The sequence below is a fragment of the Aplysia californica genome, unplaced genomic scaffold (genome assembly GCF_000002075.1).
Source record: "Aplysia californica isolate F4 #8 unplaced genomic scaffold, AplCal3.0 scaffold00538, whole genome shotgun sequence".
Taxonomy (NCBI): Eukaryota; Metazoa; Mollusca; class Gastropoda; order Aplysiida; family Aplysiidae; genus Aplysia; species Aplysia californica.
In genome coordinates this window covers 503,914-524,200 of record NW_004797808.1, presented here as the reverse complement: position 1 = coordinate 524,200, position 20,287 = coordinate 503,914, and the positions used below count along the sequence as shown (strand labels likewise).

The following is a 20,287-nucleotide window of genomic DNA, read 5'->3' as shown; positions in this document are numbered from 1 at the left end:
GAGAGAGAGAGATGTCAGGATCAGGCCAAGGAGAGACATGAGGGGGAGGGGAGGGGACGAAAGGGGTTGGGATGGGAGAGAAGGGGAGGGGGAGGAGGGAGGAGGGAGGAGGGGGGGGATATAAGAAAACAGGTCAAGGCCTAAAGGCCAACCAAATCATAAAAAGGAATGAGTGAGACAAACTAAAGATAGAGACTGAAAAGAAGCAAAGAAGAATGTTATTGATCAGATAGATGAAACAACAGCTGAAATGTATTACATCATCATCATAACCCAAACACATGCACTAACAAATATATTCAATCTCCAGAGAACTGTATGTTTTTACCACTATTTTTATGCCACTGAATCCCATTCTAAACTCAACATTATATTTCTACAGACTCTCTGACTAACCACCTCTAAGTTCCATTTAACTAACCATTTCTCAACATCTAAAATCTACTCTATGACTGTTTCTTCTAAATTCTACTGAATTAACCATTTCTCAACATCTTGTAACATCTACATTACTGACAAACTTCAACCACCTTTTTCAAATTCTATCATAACTAAACACCTTTCAACATTTTCTAAAACCCTAAAAAAAAGCAACTGGCTCTCAACACCTTGAGTAGACAAAGCTATCCATCTCTCGGCATCTAAAACCTAATAAATCTAATCACCTCTCGACAACTTCTAAAATCTAAAAACGTGGTGTCAGCGGCCGAGTCGTAAGGCTCCAAGACTTGCTACCATAAGACGTGGGTTCAAATCCTGTTACAGGCCCAACGTGTTGTGTCCTTGGGAAAAGCACTTTACATTAATTTTCCTCACTTCACCCAGGTGGGAATGGGTACCTAGTAATAAACAGGTTGTTAGTGTTTGAGTGCGTATCTTCCACAACTTGCACTGTATTTTTCTGAGGAAACCAATAATGTTTCTGAGTATTCTAGGGTCTGCTGAGGTAATAACACTTGTAAAGCACATAGAGCATGCTGTGGAGCGTGGATATGTGCTGTATATATGCAATTTTCATTATTTATTATAAAACTAACTAACTACCCTTATACACGTAAATTTTAACACAACTTACCATCTCTCAACATCTTCTTGGCCTCCGACTTGGCCATCTCTAGGGCCATGATCCACTTCTGTCGCTCCACCTCCGAGCCGGCCTTGAGGTGGAAGGTCTGGGCTCCACCATTGCTGATGACAATGGTGGTGGAGTCCTCCGTGTGGATAATGGCGTTGGCCAGGTTGATGGTCCCACGGCACGTGTGGGCCATCTCCGCCTGGTTCCTGAGAGAGGAAAAAAAATAATTTTTTAATAGTAATTTTAAAAAATGTTTTACACCCTCATCTACACAAGTCGGTTCATTTACAGGGGGAGTAGGCTTCTTCAACCCTGCTCCTCAGGTTCCACATAGGATTTTAGTTTAGTCCTAAAAGGGTTTTACAGCACTTGCAACACAATAAGGTCATATGTGTCACGACGAAGAGGAGTCAGGTGCTCGTCAATTTGTGGGCATAATGGTCATTGGTAGCATCTTAAAGGTAGTTCATTTGTTTTGCCTTTGACTAAAAAAATATCCATTTATCTTGAATAGACATCAAGATATTTGCTATTGAATGAGGTGGGGTGGCCTGGTTTCTGAGGTAAAATTAGCGAGAAAATAGCCGTTAAAGTTATGTCACTTCCATAGCTAAAGAGTCCTCAAAACTGCAAATTAAAATTTGCAGTGCCTTTAATCAACGTTTTTCCATAAAATCCACACATAAAATTGTCTTTGAATTGACTTACAGGTGTTGAGCCAAAAAACAAACAAAACATTTTTAATATCCAAACTAGCCGAAAAAATGCCTATTCCTCAGATTACATTATTTTGACGAGCTTCAGTTCAGTTTTAGTAGAGGTTATACGCGCTCGCAACTGCATAAGGTCATATGAGCGCCAGAAGATTAGAGGTGTTACAAGAGAGTAACAAACATAAAAAAAGAAGAAGGGGAGAAAAGGACGATAGATGTTTGATAGGAAAGAAGAAGCAAACCACACCAGAGCACCCACCAACCACCCACATTTTGACGAGTACCTTGATTTTTCCAAAAAGCCTCACATATGTAAGTGCCGAAGATTAGAGGTGTTACAAACAAAAATAAAAGGAAAAGAGACAAAGACAATAATGGATATTTGATAGGAAAGAAGGAGCAAACCACACCAGAGCACCTGCCAACCACCCGTTGAAATAGAAAGAGAGGGATACAACATCCAAGCAGACAAATGATAATGCTTCATGAAAATTCTACAAATTCTTGGGCGATTTCTTGGAATAGTACAATGATTGGGGTTTTAACAGTTTTAGTAAGGTATTTACGGCACTCCCAACAGCATAAGGTTATATGAACGCCAAGGGGTGGACATCGACAGAAGTCCAAACAGGGAATCAGGCTCACTCTGCTTACCTCTCTAGACTCAACAGCTCAAAGTCTGCTTCGACTATCAAGGCACCCCGGAAATAGCAGTTCACAAGAGAGTGACAAACATACAAAAGAAGAAGAGGAAAAACGACGATAGTAAGGATGAGGAAAGAAAAAGCGACAGTTCCCCCTATGTTGTTCCGGCACAGTATGAGCATGACATTGATAAATCAACCCATTTACAATTCTACAGGGCATAAGAACATGTTAATATCCCCCCCCCCCTTTTGTGAATAACCTAAAGACAATTTCAGTCAGTAGCACTGTCCTGGTGGGGGGTGTACATTGACTGATTGCTACATTTCACTCTCATCATGACACAATTTGGATGTTTTGAGAAGTGGACTGCCTCAACCCTGCCTGCCAGAACTACCATGTGATGAGTGGGATACAGCATCATAGTTGAAAGGCAAAGATATGGCATGGGTAAAATGAGAAAAATCGAACTCGCGTCTTTTGTGCCTCAAGGCGAAGGGTCTAATCATTAAACCATAGATGCTGGAAAACAAGACAATGGTCGCTGTAGAAACTTGCTTTTCTTTCTTTTATTCTTCAAAAGTAGGCGTTTTTAAACATCCCCGTTGACACAATTTAAATCATTTGGGAGACGAGCTTTGACCCAGCCTATAAGAACCAACCCAGTCTGAGAGGGATACAACAATCAAGAATCTCAATAAAAGTTCTCGCCACACAGGAACTGTAATCAAGTCTTCTGCACCTGACAGCGAAGTGCCTACCCACTACACAACAAATGCGAGTCTGTATTGGGTTAATGAATTACAAAAGATACCCTTTAAAAAAAGTTTGTCAAAGTGGGTGTGCATGAGTGCAAGAGTATATGTGCATGTGCATAAATACCTGTGCCGTCTACAAGTAATTATGGCGAACTGAAAATGTGTAAGCAGCATAATGATTTTAAAAATATGAGTACTGTACATATATTATCCATATCATCCATTTCTCAAAAAAAGAAGAAAAAATCTGTAGCCATCTCACTTTTTTTTCTTCTTTCGCTTCATAAGGTAGCGCCACATCACGTCTACAGTGCAGCAAGAGTTCATAGGATGCACACTAAAAAATGCTCAACACTCCGGGAACACCATGCTTCACAGCATATTCAACAGAAATCCATAAGAATTCCTTCACATATTATGAATCACAATCACTGTTTCCAAAGAAATTAAAAATAAAAGCAAAAAAACATTTGTTATCTCTTAAACCACTAGACCCCTCCACAATTTGTGTACAAAGTTCTCACATGAACTCTTCACACACACAATATAGTTAAATAAAATCAACTTATATGTATACTATAAGAGGAGCCTAAAAATTGAGAAAACTATAATCTCAAGTTCTGATTCTGATATAAAAACAGACAGTCCTTTGAAGAAAGAGAAACACAACGTCACAATAATGGTCACTTAATGCTCGGACAAAGCAAGACTAATCGATAGAGAACACAGAGCGTAATGAAGCAGGACCTACCAGGGGCACCATCTAACCACCATTAGAATAAGAAATTCTCTTCCGTGAGAAAAACACTGGCCTTTCTTGCCTCCCTCCCTAGAGTATGCAGTGGTAAAAAACTGAGCTCATATCCCTAGCTCCATGGCAAAACACAGCTCTCTGCGATCCAAGACCACCACAAGAAACCACACAAGGAGAAAGGAACAGATCACTCAGAGTCAGGCTACTGGGAAGCCTGTAACAACACCATCAGACAACAGAACTAAACCAAGGGGGAACAACGGCATTAACCGACAGTGAGAAAGTAGGCATCTAAAAATAGAAAAATAGACCCATGAAGAGAACGAAAACTAGATCTTTCAGTAACAAATGATAAGAAAACCCTGAAAAGAGTAACAGTCTTTATCAGGAACAGCACAAACACTGAACAAGCACCAGAGGCCCTAAGTACAGTGAACCCTGCAGTCAGCAGACTGTATTCAGGACAGTGTATTCAGCACAGTGGTCGCATAAAAGAAAAATCAATTGAAACTGACAGATCAAATTTCCAACAAGAGTATTCACAATCAATTCAGCATTTTAGTCATGAATCATTTGTCATCACTATACACCAAGGCTTCCAGATACACCATTCATTCCATTAGTTGGTTTGACTATATAATAGAGATATACATAGACAAAATTATGGCTATTTAGTGCTTAGAAACAACAAGACTGATAGCCAAAGCAACAAAGGAAGAGTACAGAAGTAGGACCTGCCTGTCTGAGCCAACCTCTACGCTATACTGGACACTATAACCAAGCAGAAAGGTGTAAATACTCAATAAATGTAGACTTCTCCACGCAGGAATAGAACTTGTATCTTTTGGGAACAAAAGCAGAACATAACCATCACCCTACGGATGCCAGTAACAAATTTCTGATAGGTCAATAAGTGTGAAGTGTTTCAAGCCCCTCTTGACAAAACTTGAACCACAGAGCGTTCAAATCTTAATCTGAGTCGAGTTGTCAAGCGCTATAAATACTACTAGGGCTAAAAAAGGATCAGATATAGCAGACCTTTGTTAACAGTTTCTGCCCCCATCTACACTCACTCTGGACCTGCCTGTCTGGGTCAACCTGGGCTAATGGGACACTAAATTCGAGCAGAGAGACATCCACGCTAGATAAATAGTGTATTCTATGTCTGACTATGGAACTCAAGTCATTTGAATGCCAGGTTAACAGCGCATATCACTACACTATTGACGCAGGTACCCTAGGAGGAACAAGGGTAAGACCATCCATCTCTGACTAAATGAGTACGCAGGACACATTAAATATTTTCAGTTTGGTAGGAATTTTCAATTTTTTCCGGGTGGCAGCCAAAGCCTACTCTTATCAATTTTGGAACACCAAGGGCTCTTTAACGTGCGCAACTTGGGCCCTTATGCAGGAAGGTTAAGCATAAGATCTTTCCAACCATAACATCAGGGGTGTGGCTGAAAGACAGCAGTGAGAAGGAGCAAAGTAGTAGCAGCAGAAAGGCTGCAGACAGAGTAGAAACCCAGAGGAGGGGGCAAAGGGGAGGGGTTAGAAAAGGGAGACGAAAGCAGATGACAGAACATGGTTCGAGAGAAGGAAAGGAGGTGAAAGGAGGAAATTTTAGAGAAGAAAATTTTCCGTTGCTGTCAAGTCTCAAACTCAGGACCTATTGAATGACAGGCGAACACCATAACTTCTATACCACGAGAGCCCCCCATCTCTGACGGAGCAGAAACAGAGAAGAAAGCCAACCAAAAAACCAATACAGAAGTTTAAAAAAAAACAACTCATACACTTCAGAATGTGAACCAACTCATCTGAATCATAAGTTAAAGAACTGCAGAACATAGGCACACTTCACCTAACCGTAGCCGCAAAGGAAAATATATATATATATATATCATATTTCAAGGTGAGTTTTATGGATACTTTCCCTGCCCACTGACCACTCATTACTATGCTATACACAGTTCCACCAATTTTGACTCCAAAGTTTAAATCCTCAAAGACAACGGACTGAAATGTTAAAAGGTATAGGCTTAACACCTCTATCAACACAAAAGGTTATTAAACAAATCGATACCAGGATATACATTTACACGTATATATGACACAAGTAGAGGCAGGACAATAGGCTGAGGTAGTAAAAGAATTGAGTTTACATACAATGACAGTTTCTTCTTTGATTTATAGTAAATATTTGCCCCCTTCAACACAATTTAGATCGTGTGGGAGGTGGGCTATTTCTATTCTGCCTGTCAAGGAAAACCCATGTAGGGTTGGATCCAGCATCCCACTAAAGAAACAGAGACACTCAATAAGATGATGTCCCCATTAGGGAATCAAACTCATGACTTCTGCGGGCAAAAATTAAGAAACCAACCCTTGCAACAAGCGCCAGCCAGCATCAAGGCAAAAATCAAAGGCTTTATTTAAAACAATAGTCACAGCTTGTGGCTAAAACAAAACACATACTGAAATGCAACAAGAATGATATAAACACTGCTAACAATATTGATTTTTCCTTGTTTCTAAAGCTCAAGCCTAATGGGACGACATTCCCACAACATTTAATTGCATTCTCTATTACAACACGGATATTCATGATACATCAAACAAGAAATCAGTAAATTTTTGCCAGCCAGCTGCTGTTACTGTTTCGTCAGATGTTTGTTGGGGTGTTTTTTTAATAGACCTCTCTGACAGATGTCTAAAATCTCGGCTGAAATATTCGCTTGTGATACATACAGCAGTTGAATCTGAAGTCACTAACGCAAATTAAGTCCTAGCAGGCAGTTCAACAAAACAGATCATGGATTAATGTTAAACAAGTCTCCCGCAGAAAGACGAAAAGCTATAAAATCCAAACAATCTCAATTTTGATATTTATCTCTATAAAAAAAAAAGCAACCTCTGTCCCCTCAAATATTAAAACATTTCAAAGTGAAGACATAAATATCAAGTCCTATTCAAACGAACACAACATATAAACTTCCGAATGATCACATAACAAAAAAGAACAGCTCACTAAAAGCAGCCCTCTGTCAAAACCAAATTCCCTTTCATCAAGGTGGGGAGCCCTTGCAGATGTAAGATTAAAAGCAAACATCACATACAGAAATAGAGAGCATTCATCACTTCTAATTTTATCTGCAGTGTGATCAAGTGATAAACGGACAGGGTCAAAATGGAAAGATAACTGCCCTCCACATACCAAGAGATGACATGAACAACTGGGAATTTAAGACATCAATACGTGTCCTATCCCATCTCAAAAGGCAGCCCAATAACTAGAAGCTTCTTGAATAATAATAAGGTCATAACCTTTTGACAATGCTACTGCAGAATGTTATTTAATTCACAAAGCTTTGATTCTAAAGGACCCTTAGACTTTTAAAGAAGAGTAATTCACAAGCCATTTCACAATGGAGGAACTAAATTCACAAGCCCTTTGACAATGAGGGAGAAATAATTTACAAATCTTTTGACTATGAAGGAAAAGCAATTCACAAGTCCTTTGACAAAGTTACCACATGGGGAAATGTAATTCACAATCTGTTCAACAATGCTACAACCGAAGACAAAGTAATTAATAAACCAAAAAAAACCTTTGAAAGCTACCAACAAAGGAAAAGTAGCTCACAAGCCCATTAACAAAGCTACCACAACAAAGAAATGTAATTCACAAGCCCTCTGACAATTCTACTACCAAAACGGAATGTGATTACAAGTTAGAACAGCGCAAAGTCTCAACCACAGTAGACAAGACCAGAGCTGTGAGTTGTGTCTATCAAAAGATCTACCAGTTGTATAAAATACAATCTGTCACTTTTCCAATACATAAAGAAAACTACCAATTAATATAAGGTCAACACCAAGTAAAATATATGAGAGTCTGTAACCCCAAAAAGTAATCAACATGCCGAAGCCCAGTAATTATCCTAAACAAGCAATCTTTAAGAGAGGAACTTCATTATAAATCTCTAGTTTTCTCAACTTTCCAAAAGCGTGACTTATCTGTTATTCTAAAAGAAGGCATTGCTAGGATACAAATAATAGCAAGAAAATATTTCTGAAATGCAGTCCCCTCAATCCAGTTAGCCTGTCGCTTTCTTTACCCTAAAAAAAGTGTGATCACCACTCTCAAGCCGATAACATTGAGCACTAGAGCAGCTGGCTAGATTTGTATCTTTGAATTACATCCTGGTCCAGTGAACATATGACAACACTACTAGTATAAGTCTGCATGCACTCAAGGCACTGAAAAGGAGTTGACTGAAAATCCATGTTAGAGTGTACAGATCCGTTGACACAAAGTGAAGACCCACAACTAAACCTGTGACAAGAAAATGTTATGTCCACCACCACAGCACAACTTCAATAAGTCATTAAGACTGACCACATTATACAAATATCGACAAAAACACAAAAAGGTGAACAAAAGTTCCTTTCACCAACACCCATGACGTTTATCACACGTATTCGAGGTGGAAGAACATTATTCAACGCAACAAACAGATCAGCATGATATTATCATGGGCTCACCCAACAAATAAGGAAAACATGATACATCAGACAGTTCCGCAAAACCCCACAGTGAATAACATCACATACTCTATATGCAAATGAACATAAAAGGGAAATTTGAGACACCCAAGGTAACAGGTTTCCAAATAGCTATGGTCCACATATTCATATGAGTAAGTAGACAATATTCTGAGTCAGATCAAAAGCTGCTATAGCTAAAACAAACTTCGCTTTCATCTTTGATGGTTCAGCACCACTTACAGGACCAGGCCAAGTGTTAAGTGTTAAAACAACAGAGAAAACAAAAAAATAACCATACAAATATGAGAATAATGTACTCTTATTTCAGTTCAAAATTTTACTTTGATTTCATGTGTTTCAGGCCGCAGGGTGCACAGGCTGGCCGGGGTCAAAGTGATCAGAACCAGAGTGTGCAACGTAGATACATAATTAATGTTGAGCTATGTCAGTGAGATCGCTTTTAAAAGGATGGCCATTGATCAAGGCATGTTAAGCCAAACACAAAGCAGACCACTGTGCCAAGGCAACCATCAAGATGGTTTAAAACAATATGTCTAAAAAAAAAGAAGCCCTTTAACAGTCATTTTTAACCCAATTCAACAAAACTTCGAACAAATAATATTTAACCACGTCAAATTTATCAGTGAGAAGAAAATCTTTCCACGTGTTTCAAGAAATATCCTTTTTTAAATTTTATTTCAACCAAAATTTGATAAAACACAAAATTTTACTTTAGAAAAGTATTCAGCTAGAGGAGTGTAACTGGCCTGTTCTGGTTTCAGGACCAGGAAGACAAAACTATGACTGTCACTACATGGATATATCTCAGCATACTCAGAAAGTATAGGAGAAATTTGGGAAGGAGAAAGCATAATGAGGAGGCCTGGATCCAGTAGAGTGGGGTCACACTCGTAACGTACAGAGCGGCCCTTGCATGGTTGCAAGAAAGGTTTGGGAAGCAACCCATTAGCCAAAAACTTATAAATGAGCATACAACTTAAAAAGCCACCATGTTCCCCGAATTTGTTGGGCAGTCATTTTATATAAATTCATTTTTCAAAGCACAAATATGTTTAGTTGATATCTAAAAAGTAGTAAAGTTTTGCATTTTACTCAACTTTAGCTGAAATTTTTAAAACTTGAATACTTTTCAAACATATAGGTTGATTTTCTTCATATGGACGAACATGACATCCCCCTGGTTGAATTATACTTACTCAAAGTTTTGTTGAAATTGGTCTAAAGATAACCGAGTCATTCTCCTTGAAATGTTTCTTTTCTTTTTTAGCTAGACACCTGCCCAGGTTTTCCATGATTTTAGCTTACTTAAATTGCATTGGGTGATATACATTTTAAATATATATAGACAGGGTTTCATGTATACTGAATTAATAGAAATGGAAAAATTGAAATAAGACATATGGCAAACAATATAGTTAGCATAAAAATGAAATAAGCCATCATGGCGTCTTTAACCCAAAGACTGTTCTTAGACAAAGCTAGAATAAAGAGCAATTGAGCGGCAAGGACTGAGGGTCAACCTGCACAAGGCGCACGAGGTTAAGTAACCTCCATAACAAAGTGAGTCATTCATTATTTATTTATGCAAACCCCACGCTCAGCTGAGCACGACATGAAGAACTCACACACAACAAAGAGGCAGAATGCAGAATCAAATTGCAGAAACACACCATCAAATATGGATGATAAAGCCGAGTCAATGCTCTCCCTGCACCAGGGTGGTATTTGTGGCTTGTCCTCTCGCTTCCAATTGTTCAGAGACATAGACAGGACAACCGGCTTTCTCCCTCCTATATAAGTACATAGCTTCCCCCACAGAAGAGACATTACACAAAACAATCAGCACTCTTCCCTCCTTATTAATACATACTGTTTATGATGATAATAAAAAGAATAAGAAAAGAATAAGAATAAGAATAAATTGCACTATAAAATATAGTGCTCTCTCCCATACAAGTATGGGCTCTGAGATGAGAAAGAAGCTTAACCTACATTGAAAGATAAAACAATCAGCTCTCTCCCTTCCTATGGAAACAGTCTATTTGAGACCACTTAAGACAGAGAGAATGTCATGCTCTCTTTCCCCTTCAAGTAATCCAAAAAAAACCTGTGTTGCTACCTAGTCTATAACCTGAATGAGACACGGATGTATAATTTGTCAGTCGTAAAGCATTAGTAATCAGTTTATCAAATCAAAGCCACAAAGCTCGACAAAACAGAAACACTTGGCCTTGAGTCAGGACACTTCACTGTGATGAAATAATCAAAAGAAAAAAACAAAAAGTCTCATGCTCCCTGAAGAAAATTTGAAATACAACCTTCTTTGTTATTTGTCAAGCTTAGGAATATCATATATATATCGACTAATTGTCTTCCTCATATCTGTCTTTCTGGCGCTCAAATGACCTTATGCAGTTGCGAGCGCCATAAAACCTCTACTAAAACTAAACATCTGTCTTCTCTCTGTATCTATGGCCAATGGCGCTCAAATGACCTTATGCAGTTGCGAGCGCCGTAAAACCTCTACTAAAACTAAACATCTGTCTTTTCTCTGTATCTATGGCCAATGGAAATATTTCTCCATGAGAATAAACATTATTTTACCGGAAGCCAAGAAATTTGAACATTATTTCACTACCCAAAATATAATAATAATAATAATAATAATAATAATATACAACATTTATATAGCGCATTTCCAAAAAAAGTAGCTCAATGCGCTTTACATTGGAATACCCATTTTTCAAAAACCTTTCTTACTACTTCCTTTCTTCTCATGCAATATATACATTAATGCACACACACACACACATAAACACACACACACACACACACACACACACACAGAGACTATTTTCATCCAGACATAGGAACAGAACAACTATAATGAAAGTATTGAAAGATAACATTAAAAGCTTATGAAGGATAGGCCTGTAGGAACAGAAAATGTTTAAGATGTCTTTTGAAGCTATCAAGTGTTTTTGTTTGTCTTAGTTTCATGGGTAATCTGTTCCACATAAATGGACCAAGATATGAGAAAGATCTCTCTCCATATGATTTGTATGATTTTACAGGTGTCACAAGTAGGGTGTTATCGTTTGATGATTTTAGGTTTCTCCCTGGTTTATATATACTGATACGTTCTTGTTGATAAAAAGGAGCAGTTCTATTTACACATTTGAAACACATGACGCAGATTTTAAATATTATTCTTTCTTTTACAGGGAGCCAATGCAGTTCTTTTAATAATGGAGTGACATGGTCTCGTTTTTTAGATCTTGTTATCAGTCTAGCGGCATTGTTTTGAATTACTTGTAAACGATTCAAATATTTGTTGTTCAGACCTGATATATATATATATATATATAAATGGTGATTTTTTAAAAATGTACAACTTTTTTTCCTAAATATCTCGCACAAAATTTGTACTTGAATGTTGTAATTTGGAACAGATATAATTCATTCAAAAGGAATTTATTTGACATAAAATTCACAAAGAATAAACCTATTTTCAAAAACGGATATGGCATTTATAAAAACCACCTATAAATAAAAAATGCACCAATTTAAAAGTAAAAGATCTCGTAAGGACAGTTATAAAATGATTGTTTCAGGGGTTTTTTCCTTTCCTTTTATTTAAAAAATCTAATCTTTCCATCCCTGTAAGACTTTAAAAACAATATTTCTTTTCCCCTTCAGAGTTTAAATTTTTTTTTTTTTTCTGGAATCTTGGAATTCCAGAATAGGGCTCATCTACGGGTACTGAATTCTGCACCCTGGTGACATTTAAAGGGGTGCAAATGGTGTGTGTTTGACCTGAAGTGGTCATTTTGTCTAGGAATTTTTGGTTCTGATTCTCTACATGTCCTAACAGATGGACCATTTCTACCCCTGACATCATTATTTCAATACCTTGTGCAAAACTTACAAAATGAGTAGGTGGTGAGAAAATGTTTAATACAAAAAGCTCTCTGTCCTTTACTGATCTTAACCATGATCTCAGTAGGCAATGGGAACTTGAGAAAAACTACCTGCAAACTTCTGTTGTCCAATTAGACTGTAGTAGTTTGCAATATGATGCAATCGTTGGGATTTTTTTAGTGGTAGGCCACATGCAAACTAGTGCGTCATGCTACAGAAATCAGGACATAGCTGAAAATGGGTTGGTTTTTTTACGCGCAATGTAGAGCAACACTATTCGGTGGATTTTATCTAAAATGAATATCAAACAAATTCCTTTTGACTTCAAAATGCTGTGTACAAATTTGAAACGAAAAATTTCAGTGTGGAGGAAAATATTAACATAAAAAGTTAAACAATTTTTTGGGATCACCCTGTATGTTAATAGAGCAGGCCACAGACATAATATGACATTTATTTGGAGAAGATTCCCATCAAAATTCTGGTCAATGATTGACATCACATTCTCACCATGAAAAAACTCTCTGGCTGCTTTTATGCACATAATGCTGTGTTAGAAGGGTGACCACAGTAGAGCATAGTTGGGGGGAGGGTTGAGACTGAACTTCCAGGGAGGGCAACTGGTACATTATCAACCTATAAGTGTCTGAAAGCCAGCACAGTGGCACATCCCAGAAGTTGGAGTGCTGTGAACTTAACAGTCAACCTTCTAAGCAAACGTTACAAATCCTGTAGGCTCAAATGGTCTGGGCTTTAAAGGGCTGAACAATTTTTGGACTGCACTCAAATTGATTTGGCTCTCTACAAATAACCAAACACCATGTTTTGTTTTGATTTTTACATTATTAGTAGGCCTATATATCACTCTTTTCCTTAAAAACCTTTTTTGACTGGATTCTCAGCGCTTTTGTAACAAGCTAAATTATAGATTGAGCCCATCTTAAAATGTCCCCATTTGATAAATAAAAAGACAACAGTAATTTGTTTTAAGTAAATAGTAAAAATATCAACGAATAACTGGAAAATCTTGTGAAACATTTGCAACATTTGAGCACTTTCATTTACGTGAAACGCAGTCTCTCTCAAATTGTACCAAAAGACAACAATGATTTGGTTATTCCTGAAAAACTACCAGAATGTCAAGCACAGGCTGGTAACTATTTGTTCAATAATCACAATACACCAACAACATAAAGCAGGCCTACAAAATAAAGACAACCGAGAAGGGGGCACAGATTATTAAGTCTAAAGAAGCATACTTATTTCCTACTGTGGTAGAGGTCAATGAAATGAAAAAAATTATTTTGGTAACCAAGACCTGAGCACACTACATGTCTTCCATGGTTTGTTTGTTTTTCAACATGGTGGCCTGCAAAACAAACAGACCTTGTGTGTTTGATCTGGCCCATGGGCTATAATTTGGTGACCCCTGACCTTAGCTATACATAAATCATGGCCTTGTCAAAAGAGTCAAAATGATGCACTGCTACCCGGTGACCAGTTGATTATCATTTTCGTTCTCAGTCAGGTTCAAAGTTCAAGTGGGCTGCCTTATAGCTGAACTCTGAGGTTTAAATTGAAATAGTGGTAAATTTTTCTTCTCCTTTCTTTACACAAATTCCTCTGAAAAAAGAGAGTGGAATGTTCACGAATTCCTTCTTAAAAATGGGCCTATTTCTATGACAGCAAATACTTTGCATCAACTTCCAACATATCGCACAAAAACAAGTTCTGGTAAGTCTGCTAATAGAATGTCTAATTATGATCTGGAATAAGACTCAAAACAAGACCAACAGCAATTTCTGAACTAACCTGAAGGATCACACACGTAAATGAAACAGGGATCAAGTATTTTACAAACTTTAAATCTATTCATTGCATTGTGAAGAATTTTTTTTTAATTTTTCTGTTTTAATCACAACCAAAAATATCTTTAACCGAACTCTTTCTCTTAAATCACCTGCGAAAAGGTCTTTTTTATTATTTAAAACAAACACACAACTTTCATAAATATAACTAACATTCCTCCTGCTAAAAATCAATCACCAACAAATATCACGTTGCCTTTTTATTTTACAAAACAAATCATGGATCCTGCCAAAGTCGAAATTATGGAATCAAAATCAACGGTTGTTTTTTAAAAATTTAAATAGCAAAGCCCATCAATCACACACATCTGAGAGAATTAACCATTCATATATATAATGCAAAAATACAACTGACAATCTTATTAAAAGTCAAAGACATATTATTAAAAGTATTATACTTTTCCTTTTCATTTCATGCCTCTGATTACACATCTTAGTCAAAGTATGTTTTTCATGTTATAAGAGATTCCAAGTGACCCATATTTAATTTATTAAGCCTTCATTATTTACAAAATATTGTCTAATTTTAGGGACACAATAATAATAAATATATAGGTAATTTATATCATGTACAACAGTGAAAAAGACATTGAAGACCATGTCCTTCTTTCATCATGTATTTTAGTGCTGGCCTGTAGGTTAAAAAACAGGCGCTTTTTTTGTTGAAAATTCCCTCCTCTACAGCCTAAGCTAATATTTTCATTTACTTGTCCAATGATGGATTGATTAAAGCAAACATCCCCAGTTTCTATCACATTAATTAATTCTTTACTCTACCGTGTGCCAAATCTTCAAAGACACACAGTCACAGTTGAGTGTAGCTTTTGCCTTTGGGCTTGGCCAGTATCATGCAGACACGCTATTTCATAGAGCTGAAATTAGTATGGGTGCAGTAAAAGGATACATTACAGACACCTGTTCAGTAGGCTTATCTACTATTTAAGTCAAGAAATTGCCTAATTGAATGTTATGTTTTTTGTGAACGTACTAGTGGGCTATTTTGAGTGCTTTTAAAAATTGAAAAGAGATCATCTCAACAGTAGCCAACAGCTGAAGTAAGTTTTGAAGTAGAGTGTAAGACTTGATCTCTAGATCTAGAAGTACTGAATCTAGTCACTAGTCGTAGCAGAAGAGAGCCTTTTGCTATAGACTAGATCTAGACTCTAGATCTAGACTAGATCTAGATCTTCTATCAGCTAATGATCATGTCAACATCAAAAGGACTTCCGTAACGAGCGACCACCCCAACAAACACAATAAAGAAGAGATCTAGATCTAACCCTGTCCCAACCCCTACCCTTACCTACTCTAGTTCTACCCGCCCAACCCTAACCCTACCCTAAAATTAGGCCTTACCCCAAACCCTAGCAAGCTCTATTCTACTCTGTTTCATAGTGGTCGCTTGTTACGGCTACGGAAGTCCTCTCTCAACATCGTGCAAAGAGAAAATATATCTAAAAGGGACTGGCTGCCATACATTCAAGAACCAATTGACCAAAACAAATTCAAGATTTTTATAAAACTCAAGGAAACATAAGAACAAATCATCATGCACTTTGCTCTGCTACTGCCCACCACCACAGACAGGTTGTTGATGTTGACTCACCTGTAATAACTAAGAAGCCCATTTTGAAGGACAAACCAGCGCTTTTGGTAGCCTTTCAAATAATTCGTCCACTTAAAAAGCCAGCCTTTAAAATTTGACTGGTGGTGTTTTGCTTCAGCCATGATTACTACTAGGCCTGTGTGCTCACATCAGCTGTTGTCTGACGGCCAAATAGTTACAGTCGGCAACACACTTCTTCCGTACTCGGGACATAGAAGTGTACGTCACACACAACAAACACTTGAACTTCCGGTTTGCAGAAAAGAATTTATTATCACGAAAAGTTTATGATGTTGTTTTCACTCTTTGTAATGAGAAGGATACTCTAGTAGCTTAGAAATTCTTCAGACTTTTGTTTTATCTTTCTCCAACTATACAACTGATATTTTTTTCTTCATTTATTTCCTTTCCTTCTCTTATAAAGTCACAGACGGACGTTTCCCACAGGGCATTGTCTCTCTTCGTTCTTAAAAGTATTCGTTGTTTAGAATGCAAGTCGTAGGCTAATAATTAACTGACACTTTATCAAACTACAGTCACTAGTTTTATGGTCGGTGATATTACGCAAGTGAATTGACGCGGACTGCAGCCTGTTACATAGTTTACAAAACATTTTTAACTTTCGATTTACACGATGAAAACCTTGATGATGCATTTGTACTTCATCTCATTTCACTGTTCATTGACCTCAGATCGGTATCCTTTCTCTCTTCAAAAAACAACCTATAGAAGATCGAACCTCAACGTTTAAAGCTGCCCAAGCCAAAACAATAAGTGTCTAATCTACTGATTGTCGTCCCTGAAATTCTGTTCATGGCCTGTTGCGCATTCAATGTGAAAACAGTTTAAGTTTTTCATAGAAACAGACAAACAAAAATAGCATATTATTATAAGTGTTTCAAAGTCCATTTAGTACACGGTAGGGTTGGTCTGTTTGCTGAGCCATTAGCAAATTGTATTTTTATTTTTTGTTGTTGTTTTTATTGGCTTCACTAAGTTAGTAATTGAAGACTTCAGATTCGCAAATACAGAGGGGGGGAACTGGAGAGAGAGAGAGAGAGAGAGAGAGAGAGAGAGAGAGAGAGAGAGAGAGAGAGAGAGAGAGAGAGAGAGAGAGAGAGAGAGAGAGAGAGATCGGATAGTTCCTTTTTTCATTTAAAAAAAAAGAGAGTATTGTCTTTCTATGGTTGATTTTTTTCCTTTTTCTGATAACCAATGCATGACAACTCCACAATCCCCACGAATAACCTCTTCTTCACATGAACTGAAACTTTGCATATGTGCATTTCAGTGTTGATTCTGGAGATCTTACAATGCGGTACTTGAATTGAACTAGACTAAATAATAAATGTGAGTGTTTTATTATTTGTGATATATAGGCCTACCATCTGAATTTTTCTTTTTCTTTTTTTCTTTTTTATTTTTTGGTAAGGGTTTTACCGCGCTCGCAACTGCATAAGGTCATATGAGCGCGCGGCACACAAACATTTCCAGTTGGTAGGAAATTTTGAATTTTGCCCGGGTGGAGGCAGAAGCCTGCTCTTATCGATTTTGGACCACCAACGGGATCTTTAACGTGCGCAACTTGCACACGGGCCTTCCGAGATTTTTCGCCCTTGTCCGAAAAGGCATAGGTGTAGATCTTTCCTACAAGAAGATCAGGGGTGTGGCTGAAAGACAGAAGTAAGAAGGAACCAAGGAGTAGCAGTAGAAAAGCTGCAGAAAGAGTCGGGAGCTCAGAAAATCTCGAGGGGGCAAAGGAAGTGAAGGGGTGAGGGCAGAAAGTGGAGACGAAAGCAGACGACAGAACATTGCCAGTGAGCAGGAAAGGAAGTGAGAGAGGACAATTGTCGAGAAGAAAATTTTTCACAAGATTCGAACCCGGGACCTTTGAATGAGAGGCGAACACCTTAACCTCTAGGCCACGATCGCGCCACGAGAGCCCAGAATCTGGATTCTAGAAATGGCGTGTTTTTTCATCAGGAGATTGTACGTATTGATTCTTCAAATATATGTCCAAAAATCTCATTTTCACTTTTAATCTTTTTATGGCAAAGCCCTATAGCTTACTTGGACAAAAGAATAATCCAAATAGAAAACCACTTAAGCGTACCAAAATTCAAGCGTTTCACAGAGTTGATTGTTCAAAGAAAATCATATTTTCTTATTTTCTCAAAATGGCTAAAAATTACTCAGGCATTTATTTTATGAGCGTAACGTACATGTATCTAAGAAAAACACATAAGGGGCTCACAAACAAGTGGAAACACGATGTTCATTTTCTCGGAAATACCTAACCTAGAGAAAATCAACGAATGTAAAATAATAATTATTGTCTGCTAGTACACGCGTGCTCAGAATGAACCTCTAGGTTCACAGACTACAGGCTCGCGTCGAGCAGATCACATAATATTTCCTTAGGCTTATCGCATGCTACACTCTCTAAACAACACTAATTAGCACCCCCTCCCCTCCCCCCTTATCTCATCCCCTTTAATAATCTCTCTCTGTCTCTCTCTCTCTCTCTCTCTCTCTCTCTCTCTCTCTCTCTCTCTCTCTCTCTCTCTCTCTCTCTCTCTCTCTCTCTCTCTCTCTCTCTCTCCCTCTCTCTCTCTCTCTGTACGTGTGTGTGTGTGTGTGTGTGTGTGTGTGTGTGCCCCTCAACTCTCTCTCTGTCTCCCCCCCCCTCCACTTTCTCCCCCCTCCTATCTCTCTCTCTCTCTCTCTCTCTCTCTCTCTCTCTCTTTCTCTCTCTCTCTCTCTCTCTCTCTCTCTCTCTCTCTCTCTCTTTCTCTCTCTCCCTCTCTCTCTTCTCTCGTTTCGTGCGCTCTGTCACACAGACATACAGGAGCAATGGGATCTCGTGGCCTTGAGGTTAAGGTACTCGCCTCTCATTCAAATGTCTGGGGTTCGAATCCGCGTAGTGACCGAAACATTTTCTTCTCTAAAATTGTCTCCTTTCACCTTCTTCCCTTCTCTCTTGCAATACTCAGTCGTCTGCTTTCGTCTCCACTTTCTACTCCCACCCCCTCACTTCCTTTGCCCCCTCCACTGGGCTCCTAACTCTTTCTGCAGCCTTTCTACAGCTACTTCTTGGCTCCTTCTTACTGCTGTCTTTCAGCCACATCCCTGATCTTCTGGTAGGAAAGATCTACACCTAGCCTTCTCAGACAAGGGCGAAAAATCTCTGAAGGCCGTGTGCAAGTTGCGCACGTTAAAGATCCCGTTGGTGATCTAAAATCGATAAGAGTAGACTTCGGCTGCACCCAGGCAAAATTCAAAATTTCTTACCAACTGAAAATATATGTGTCCCGTGCGCTCATATGACCTTATGCAGTTGCTAGCGCTGTAAGACATTTACAACAACAAAAACCCACACATACGCAAAAAAAAAAACACGAAGGCACACGCAAAGACACTTTCAATATATACTCATATGCAGACCATTTCCCTCATCTCCCCTCCATACCCCGCCCCCTTCTCTTTTCTCTCTCTTTCCCTCTCTCTGTCTCTGTCTCTGTCCCTGTAATTGATACAACAACTGATAACAACAAATAACAACAGGTACCTGGTTTCCCTCCTGACGGTTCACCCCTCACAGTCAACGAGGCGCCTTCTCTTTGGGGTGGAAGACCTACAGTTTTCCGGCACATGAGGTCAACGGTGGAAGAAGGGATGAAAGGAGAAAGAAAGAAGGAAGGAGAAGAGGAAGATACACCAAAGTAGATGTCGCACACGGATCCCAGAGGGTTGGGGTCCGTGTTCGACACTTCGTCAATGGAGGGGTTTCACCTCTTGCAGACGGGGCAGTGGGTCTATGGTTCCCTCGACTAATGACAGAACTTGACGTCACAACTGTCTGGACTGTCCTTTTGAGAAATTAATCTCAGGGAAAAATAAAGAAAGATCTGAAAACCAACACGGAAATTATTACCAATACATTCACAGACAGATAGACAGATAATGATGACATGTGTACATTCACGATGTAAGACTTACTCTACTGAGACAGACATATAGAGTAACAGATTGTGTAAGACTGTCTCTAGTCTACGGACACAGACCTACTGCGCAAAAGGATGTTTTGTATATGTAAGACTTTCTCTACTGATTTTAGTATCTAGTTCTAGTAGAAGTTTTATGGCGCTCGCAACTGCGTAAGGTCATATAAGCGCCAGAAGATTAGAGGTGTTACTAGAGAGTAACAAACATAAAAAAGAAGGGGAGATAAGGACGACAGATATTTGATAGGAAAGAAGAATCAAACCACACCAGAGCACTATAAATACTTTGTTGCAAAGTGTGAGCATAAGGAGAGGCCAAATGAAGGGCAACACACCAGTTACGCTGTCGTCAAGTGTATATAGCACCCCCA

The 20,287-nt window shown here is 38.4% G+C and overlaps 1 protein-coding gene across 1 annotated transcript in view; it reads right to left on the bottom strand.

Moving 5' to 3' along the window:
- LOC101845419 (oxysterol-binding protein 1) overlaps positions 1-16,366 on the bottom strand; it is a gene marked incomplete at its 3' end in the record, with an annotated part of 18,286 nt that extends 1,920 nt beyond the window's left edge. The window contains 2 exon segments of the mRNA XM_013087058.2: positions 1,076-1,281; positions 15,913-16,366. Of these exon segments, the coding sequence (XP_012942512.2) occupies positions 1,076-1,281; positions 15,913-16,034 (328 nt within the window).
- Positions 16,367-20,287: the final 3,921 nt, after the last annotated feature.